General features: G+C 41.1%; 1 protein-coding gene across 1 annotated transcript; it reads left to right on the plus strand.

Moving 5' to 3' along the window:
* The first annotated feature begins 5016 nt into the window (after positions 1-5016).
* On the plus strand, positions 5017-9145 carry LOC127033330 (uncharacterized). Its single transcript, XM_050921345.1, has 9 exons — positions 5017-5336; positions 5499-5614; positions 5708-5755; positions 6504-6569; positions 6947-7035; positions 7507-7615; positions 8138-8246; positions 8654-8724; positions 8935-9145. The coding sequence occupies exons 1-9, from the start codon at positions 5027-5029 to the stop codon at positions 9046-9048; spliced, it is 1032 nt and encodes a 343-aa protein (XP_050777302.1). The 5' UTR covers positions 5017-5026; the 3' UTR covers positions 9049-9145.
* Positions 9146-9946: the final 801 nt, after the last annotated feature.

Here is a 9946-nt window from a genome sequence, read left to right on the forward strand (position 1 = left end):
GGGATCAATCCTTCCCTCCCACCGTGCCCCACTGTCAGGGTGGATAAAAATCAATTATTAAAAAAAAATTAAAAATTTGATTTCCTTTTATTTAAATTGGATTTTTTTGATAAAATGCTTTTTGAGGACAAAACCTATCTAAAGATAGTTTTAGTTAAGATACATTATAGCTCAAAGGTATCTTATCATAGAACAGGGATTATAAATTCTAATTCTATAGTATGAGACAATATATTCATGTAATGTTTAAGAAAAGTTTTGCAAATGAGTTCCAATAGTTCATGGATTAGGGACCCAATATTATGGGGATCCACAGGCTTCTGTATAGATTATTTAGGTTAATGTTTATATCTACCCAATGGGACTCAGGGCTCAGTCTAGAAAATACCATCAGAGATGCTTAGCTTTGCAGTTCTCAAACTGTGGATTTGTGTCTCCAGAGGTAACATGCTTGTTAACAGCAAAAATATTTTAAATAAATAAATAAAATATACAGAGGTGAGAAATAACAGATCTCACTTCTATTGTTCCTCTGCAAATTTGTGTACACAGAGTCAATCCCTTACCTCTCTCAAAAAGTGCAAAGTTTCAAAAAGTTCAATGAATAGAAGATTGTTGAGAGTGGAATAGATCTGGACAAGGAGAAGTCTAGAGATAAATATGAGAAGCGAAGGACATATGCTTTTTTGGTTAAAATATTATGTTTGCTGTTGAAGAAAAAATCCAGAATACTTAATGTTGTTGTTTTATTAAATAAAGCAATTTAAATGTCTGTTTGGTGATGCTGTCCTCCTAAGACAGCCTGGCAAGAAAATCCTCCAAATATTAATGATTAACCTGTTGAATTGGCGATAGTTCACCTCCCAGTGACTTCATAAATATCTGCTTCAATTACCTTTGGTAAATGAAATAATCAAACAATCATTCGTTTTGTGATACGGCTGTAAAACTCATATGAAAAGTTTTCAAAATAAATCACTGTTAAAAACGTATAGTGTGTACCTTCCAAAAATGAAACCTACATCTATCTCTGCATTGTGAAGAAATGTATTAAGGTTATAACAATGAACAAGAATGCACTTGTATGTAGAAAATCATGATTAAATCAAGTCTTCCTGACTAGTGATGTAAATCAAATCCACCCTGCCTGCTGTTTCCCCGGCCCCTTCATTCCTCAGGGACCCCACAAATATGTTTAGCGCTGGGCCCACAAAGTTAATTCAGCCCTGTCTAATACAGTCATAATAACCATTATATTTTTCATCTCATGCCCCAAATGGAAACTCCCCTTTTCATTACTTCAGTAATAAACAACCTTTGTCCTGCTCCACTGGAGTTTATGGTGAAGGGAGTGTCTTTATTTCTCTAAGGTTGAAGGTTAAAGCCCAGACCAGCTCAGGTAAAATCACACAGGGACCAAACCACGTTAGTTGTTAGTTCTAAGTTCTGATTGGTCAGCAGACATAGTGCTCTCCTTGTGACAGGATCCCCGGGGTACAAACTGGATCCAGGGTGCCACTGCGGCCCCTTATGTCTCCAGCCTGGGCTATTTCTCATAATGCTTTGAAGCAGTAAACCCCATTGGGAGCAGTTATCACTCAGCACAATAGTAGGTGGAGCCCCACATCCAGCTAGATTCCCTGAATCCTCCCAGAGCCACTCACAAATCACACAGAGAAAGGCACCAGGAAATATCCCCCAGCTCCCCAGCCTTGCACCTCAATGTAAGTTTATTGCCCAGTCTGCCCCTCCCTCAGTGTGGAGAGGACGTGCACCAGCCTTTATACCTGAGCTGAGATTTCCCAAGCACTTCAACCAAAGCACACTGTTGTACGTAAAATATAAAAGAAATAGATTTATTAACTGCAGAAAGATAGACTTTAACTGATTAGAAGTGGTAGGCATAAAAGGTTGGAGACAGTTAGCAAGGAAAATAAAAGATAAAAACATATGATCTAAATCCTAAACCTTATTACACTAGGCAGTATTTAGCTCAAGCAATTTTCTCACCCCACTGGATGTTACAGGTCTTAATACACAGGCTTCACCTTTGAGCCTGGACCAGTCTCCTCAGTTGAAGTTTTTGTCTTATCAGCATTTTTGTTGCTTCCAGCATAGATGGGGGAGGAGAAAGGCAAAAGCATGATGCCACTGTCCCCCGTTTTATAGCCTTAGCCCTTGTGCCTATAACACACTTGCTCAGACATGTCCTGGTGGGTTTGCTGAGTCACAGAGTTGAGCAATCCCCATGCTGTGGTTTTTTGCAACTGAGTCCTAGGGCTGAGAAGTGCCTATTGCGTCGGAGCACTGGGGCTCCTGTGCTGTACAGTGATGGGCTAACCAGAGATCTCCTGTCTCCAAGGCTCTCAGGCCACTTCTCCAGTCTGGCTGCAGGAGGGGATCTGGGGACAGAGAGAGGGGGCCTGGGAGAGTCTGGGGATCAGCCACTTGGGACCAGAAATGGAAATCCAGCTGTGGTGAGAAAGGAGTGTTTGCCAGGGATGTGGCTTGTTACAGGGGCTGCCGTAAAGCTGGATACAATGTTACATTATTTAATGCCTTATACTGTGGAATTTGTATGTTCTTGCAGCTGGATGGTGTGAGCTGAAATTATTTTCCTTAATGGGAAGGCTCGCACTGCTCCTTGTTTTGCTGGAGAACACATGGCTGGAGATCTGTAGCCATCAGTCACACGCCTTCATTCTGCTGCTGTTTCAGGTGGCTGGGCACTGCAGCCAGGACTCTGTTGTGGCAGAGTGGATTTGAGATCAGATTCAACAGGGAATTTGGGGAGTGGCCTTTTGAAACTAGAAAAGAAACTGCAACTGAGATGGGAAAGACATACTGGAGGGAGATGCTGCTGAGGAAGCAGCAGGACACTCCAAGAGCAACCAGATACAATATTGTTACAGATCCTGACTCCCATTGTGATGAGGCGCATTGTTACCCTTATGCAAGACAAACTGGTTACATGGCTGTAAACTTGCTTCTAATCAGCCTTGCTGCTTCATGGTGTCCAGATGCTGTCAGCTCTGGTTCAGGCACTGACCTGATGCATGACCTTGGACAAGTCACTGCCCTCTCTGTGCCTCAGTTTCCCTTCCCCACCCTTTGTTTGTCTTGTCTACTTTGACTGCAACCTACTGAAGGTGGACATTATCCCTCATGTTTTATGCAGGGCCCAGATCTCATTTGGGGGATGTGGGGACTGTGATCCAAATAAAACTAGTAAGTTCTGTGATACAAATCAGTAACACAGAGTGTTTGATTCCATAGAATATCAGGGTTGGAAGGGACCTCAGGAGGTCATCTAGTCCAACCCTCTGCTCAAAGCAGGACTAATCCCCCGACATATTTTTTCCCCAGATCCCTAAATGGCCACCTTAAGGATTAAACTTACAACCCTGGCTTTAGCAGGCCAATGCTCAAACCACTGAGTTATCCCTTCCTCCAATCAACAGCTTGTAACTTTCCCATCTCCAGCCTGAAGGCAGCACTCTCAGCTACATCAGGCTGCAGCTCTTGTGATTCAAGCCTCACTGATCATTTAACAGCTTCAGTACTGTAAAAAGCACAGGTACCAACTTTCCAATGTGCCAGGGGCTAGACACCTGGCTCTGCCCAGGCCCTGCCCCCAGTCCACCCCTTTCCCCAAGGCCCCACCCCAACTCTACTCATCTCATTCTGCCCCAATCCCCTGAGGCATCACTCCTTACTCCAGCCCCACACAGCTCAGCTCGACAGGCCTTGGAAGGCACTGATCAGCCACAACATCTCTGTGCCACCAGAAGCCACCACAGCCAGTGCCCACCTTGCCTCTCTTAGCCCCCCTCCCCCAAGTCCAATGTGCCCACCAGGACCCAACACCCAGAGAAAGACAGACCAACGTAAAGAAAACTTTTAATTTTTTTTAAAGCAGGGGGGCTGACCCAAGGTACAGCCATTACACACCTGTAGTAGACACCCAGTAGACCCTACCCCCAGGCTGGTATACCCCAGACGACCAAAAATTAGCACAGGACAGTGGGCAGCACTCCCCTCCCCCAACCAGCCCTGTAGAATCACTCCTCCACCCATCCCCATCCCAGCTGAGCCAAGCCGCCCCACAACTCCTTCAAACCCTGCTGCAGCCTTCGCCAGCCCGTCCCCACACAGCTTGGGTGTTCCCCTCCCCACAGCTGCTCCCCCGACTGGTGCACAGCAATTTCCAGGTGAGCAGGGCAAGGGCAGGTAAATCGAAGCTTCCCCGTTGCAGCTACAACTATTCACATTCCCCCTACAAACAAGAACCCCCCCGCAGTGAGCCAGGTGCAGCCACGGGGTGGTGGGTGCAGGAGTATTACACCTTTTTGATTGTGTCTGATCAGTTTCAAACAAGACCGTACATGTGACTTTCTTTTCTTAAACAATCAAATCAATGTGCCTTTGTTACAGAGCACTGCGGAAGATGGTTGATAACAATGGGAGTAATTGGGATAAATTACTTGAACCCATTTTGTTTTCTTTGCGAACTAAAATACATGCAACAACAAAATTTTCACCTTTCCGACTAATGTTTTGTGATGACGCAGTGTTTCCAGAAGATGTCTTAGATAATTACACGGTAAGTGTATGTTATTCCCAGCACCTTTCATGTACATATGGCATTCTGTGTGCCTTCATTTTACTAATACAACCACTTCTCCATTTGTTTACAAAGATCCCAGATCTGGATATGTTCGGGGAAGATTTCTGCAAAGAGTACAGCATGAATATGAAATCGAGACATGACGCTGACATCGCGCTGGCCCTAAGTAACATTGCTAAAGCACAAGAAAAACAACAAAGACATTATGCTAAAAGAAAGACTTCTAAATATGGGGAAATAACATTTGAAGTTGGGGACTCTGTTCTGTTACTGAATGCTAGACAGAGAACAAGAAAAGGAGGAGTATTGGAATCTAAATATCGGGGACCATACAAAATTATGAGTGTTGAAGGTAAGAGAGTGAAATTACAAACCATATCAGGGAAACAGTTAGGAACCATGTACAGTATTGCACACTTAAAACCAGTAAAAGAACCAACAACATTAGCTGCTGAAAGCACATCAGAGGGAAAAACTGGAACTGAAATTGGAGTTGGTGACAGTGAACCAGAAACACCCACGGAAGAGATTAGAGAAGTGGATGGCACTGTATCTCTTGACAGCAAAATGGAAAACATAGAGGTCACAGCAATAGAAAAAGAGGAATATATAGGGCAAGATGTGTCAAACAATGATACAAGTGATGCTGATGACAGCTTTGATGACATGCTTACAGAGGAAGTGGAAGACAAGCAATGGTTTCTGAAAGGTAATTGGATACCGCACCTTTGCTAAACACATTAACATACTTTATAACTTGAACTATATTACAGGTTTTCATGTACAAAGTGGCGGCATTGACAGTATTAAAGCAGAGAAAAAGGAAACTGTATTACCATGCATGTAATACGTGTTAATATTTTTTTCCTAGTAAAATTGTTAATGACCAGCAAACACACAGAGAGACTAGAGGCCAAAGTGAGAAACATAAAATTATATGGCTCTTCATTTCATTGCCTGAAACCAAGAAGCTGGATAAGTGATGAGGTACATTTAAGTACTAGTAAACATGTATTTGATGATGTGATTGATTACTCAAATACCATCGTAATTGTGCTTTTCTTCCATCATGTGTTGTAGGTTATTGATGCATTTTTGAGCTGTGTAGTTGAGAAAGCAGATGGAAAGGTAGGCTAGTTACTGTGATACAGGACACAATACACTGATGCACTAAATAAACAATCACGGGAAATTTATGACACAACATATTTAAGTCCAAATGCCCTTGAAATATCAACACACACCCGAACTTTCAACATTTCTGTGTATATACTGCTGTCAAGCATTTACTAAAATGTATTTGGAGGTGCATATCGGATATACAATAGAGGGCCACATTAGTTCTGCTGTACAGTTCAGTGGATCCATTAATTGAACACAAGTATGCGAACAGCTTAGTCACTTTTTAAAGGAAGTAAGACAGAGCACATTGATTACAAATCATTTTGTTTCTATAGGACTCTCTTACAGATACATATCTGCTTTCTAACACTAAGGATCCGTTCATGTCTGTCTATATTAAATTCATTATGTTCTTGACGTGCCACAATTATTAATGCAGTAATAGCTTTGTTGACTGTCAACAGGTACAAGCCATCTCATCAGTAGTTTCCACTGCCATTCTCTCAGGCAGAGCAACACAAATGAAATTGAAGGTAAATGTAACACACTTTCCTACATAAAATGAAAAAAAAAACAATTTCAGTCACTGAGTTAAACACAGTGTGACAGCAAATACAATGATATGTTTGATGTGGGGGAATAGTCTAATAGTAATACATGTAATGAATTTGGGAAATACAATATAATATATATCTCATGGTTTGCCTCACTGGAAACTATACTTACATTTCAAATTTCTTTTAAATAAAAACAGAGTGAATTACTTCAAAATGATATATTACTGCTTCCTTACCACACACCAGGTCATTGGGTTCTTGCGGTAAGATGGTTTGTATTTTGCTTCTGGATTATGGGCAATAAATGTGGCAATAAATAAGAGATTTGGAACACAACTATGGTAGTGGTGATATAATTTCCCGTGCTGCGGGTTTTCAGGGAGTTCAGTGCATTCATAAGGAAAGTGGAATGTGATTGTTAAAAATAAATTTGTACTGTCAATTTACATTGTTCATGTAACATGGAAGAATACATTCTGCAAAGAGTTGATTGATTTCACAATATGCTTATATGTTGTGTGTTACTGTTACATTACAAACGAAAATATGTTAATTTCATACTGATTGTTGATGAATTAGTATTAATTTTTTGAAATAATCACATTACTAATACATTTTATGAATATATTTAAACTTACAGATAGCCTTGATGAAAAAAAAGGAATTGTTAATAATTGACCCCTTGTGTGATGAGATCAGATATGAAAGAACATGCCTGAGGAATTGGAGGTGATTTATTAGATACTTACTTTCACAGTGGACACTAACTGTTCCATTGAAATTTTTTTAAAGGGAATGTTACAATAATGGGAATAATGTCTTCCTATTAGCTACAAATGAACATTGAAACAGCATGTACTTGTACTGAATGTGCTTAATAATGGACTTTGAGAGAACTTGTGTGATGTGACTCTGGGCACCGACTTCACAGAATGTGGACACACACGAAACAGTAGCATGTTGCATGATTGAGAATGTGTTATTATCAACATGGGGCACAGCAACTCAGGTGACACACTGTGTAAGTGTGAGACAATAATATGAAAACAAGTGTGTCTGTATGTGAGCAATAAGTCATTTCAATGACTAAGTAAAAAGCGAGAGAATGGATTTTTATCTATGTCCAGAAACCAGAGTGGGAAATAACGGAAAGCAAAGCTCATTTATACAGTCTGCTAATGTACTCTCTAACAATTTCAGAAACTTCATGAAACGATTAACTAGTAAATCCTCATCTGATTGGAACAGTAAAATTGTGGAGCATCCCAGACAAAGTGATGGTCACAACTGTGGACCACTCATCTTAAAGGTATTGAATACCAAATTGGCATTATTATAGGTTATGTATGTTTAATTATCCATGGTGAAAGTAAATGCCAGAGATTACCAGTGGGCACTGCACTGGTGTCCTTGCCATTGTGGATGGTGGTGTGCTTGTGACCACAAGAAGGGATTGATTGTCCAGTGGCAGGTGCGGTGCTGGGGGACCAGATTCTACCATCCAGCCCTTCCTGACTGCTGCTGTTGCAGTGGCCAGGAGCACCAGGCCCTTGTAAATCACTGTAACCCAGAGCCCCTTTTGGTCCTCCACAGTAGGCAGCCCTGCCAGGAGCATTTAACAGCATTGCCAGACCGTATGGCAGGGCCGCAGATGCGGGGGGGAGGGGATAAAGGGGGCAGTGCTGTTAAAGCATAAAGCACTGCCACATCGGAAGTGTAACGTCAGCCATGTATGGTCTGGAACCAGTGGCCAATTCTTACCGGTACACTGGACCAGCCCATTTTCACCTATGGTAAGTATGAGGTTTATTCTAAATAGCAGTGTTGTTAGTTTGCAGAAACATATTTGCAGCACAAAGACATCAGTATGGTGGAAACAACACAGAAGGCTAATACTGCGTTTAGAAGACATATAGCAATTCTTCTAATGAAGGAGTCAGGTAATTACTTTCTACCATGTATTGTGGACTCATTAGGCACATGTGAGGATAACATGAAGAGTGGAATTATGTCACATAACAGACAGTTATCTTAATAACCCTAAAGTGGGATATCTCACAGGTTTGCTTCTGAAATGGTGACTATGAATCAATAATATCTTTAAGTACACAAAAATTTGAATGCGGTGAATGATTGCTATTGATCGACCAGTTAAATGAAATTTGCATTTTTAGATACAGGTGCAGTAAAGTTAAAATTTGAAAAAAATATTCCAAAAAAAGGAAAAGATATGTGTGTTCAAACCATTGACTGGATTACAATATTGACAATTAATACATCAAGTTTAGCATTTTCAGTGTTGGTCGTAACGTATTCATCATTTCGTAATGCTATATTTATTTTTAAGAAAGCGTGGAGGACTACTGCATATACTGCAACCTTATCGACTGTGAAAAAGAAAGTGAGGATTGCACGATGGTAAGAAACATAGAATTACATGGGAAATATATGCCATAAACTGCGTAAGGATCATGATTCTTGTAAAAATTACACAACATTAAACATTTTCTTCATGCCGATAGTTATATATTAGGTAATGTTCACATGTGGAAGGAATAGGATGAGTCAATGCAAAGTATGTATAACGTAACTTCTGTGATTTAATTTCTTAATTCTTACTTATCAAAGGTCCAGTGTGATTCTTGCAAGAGGTGGGCACATATACCATGCATTACAGAAGGAAACAATCAAGAAAACCTGACATATGAGAAGAAAGAGTACAACTGCAAGACATGTGCATAGTTCACTTCATTAACAAAAAGAAAAAAGGCAATAAAGAAAACCCATTGTTTAACTGCCTCTTGTTCAAAACATAATGCAACCCAAAGAAATATATTTCTATGTACACAATAGATTATAATAAATGTTCTTGATGTTAAATAAATAATTCTCTGTATTTCTGTCCATATATATAATGCAAACTATTAAATTTTAAAAGTAATTTTGAAAAATGAAAGTGGTGTCATCATAGGAGTGCTCCATACCCCGAAACCTAACCTCCCTTTTCATGTATTCATACACAAGAAAGCGAAAGAGCGTGCCTCGATCACCCAATAGGTCAATTTGGCCCATTAGCCAGGAGGAAGCAGATCCTGAGTGTTTTCGACCACAAACTCCATCCCTCCCGATTTGCAACGCCATGGACCAGTGGAGGAAGCAGATCCTGAGTGTTTTCGACCACAAACTCCATCCCTCCCGATTTGCAACCCCATGGACCAGTGGAGGAAGCAGATCCTGAGTGTTTTCGACCACAAACTCCATCCCTCCCGATTTGCAACCATCCCCGGACCAGTGACAGGTGCATAGGCAGCCATGTCATTGGAACTAAGCAAGGAGGAAGCCAGTGGAAACAGTGAAAGGGGCCACTCTGGTTATCACCTTGGGGTCAGGGGTGTGCCCTGTACCCCCAAACCTTACTTCCCTTTATCTGTATTCACACACTAAAAAGCGAAATAGCCTGCCTCGAGCAGCCATGGCATTGGAACTAAACAAGGAGGAAGCCAGTGGAAACAGTGAAAGGGGCCACTCTGGTTATCACCTTGGGGTCAGGGGAGTGCCCTCTACCCCAAACGTTACTTCCCTTTACACGTATTCACACACAAAAAAGCGAAAGAGCGTGCCTCGATCACCCAATAGGTCA

This window comes from Gopherus flavomarginatus, chromosome 12 (assembly GCF_025201925.1).
Source record: "Gopherus flavomarginatus isolate rGopFla2 chromosome 12, rGopFla2.mat.asm, whole genome shotgun sequence".
Classification (NCBI taxonomy): Eukaryota; Metazoa; Chordata; order Testudines; family Testudinidae; genus Gopherus; species Gopherus flavomarginatus.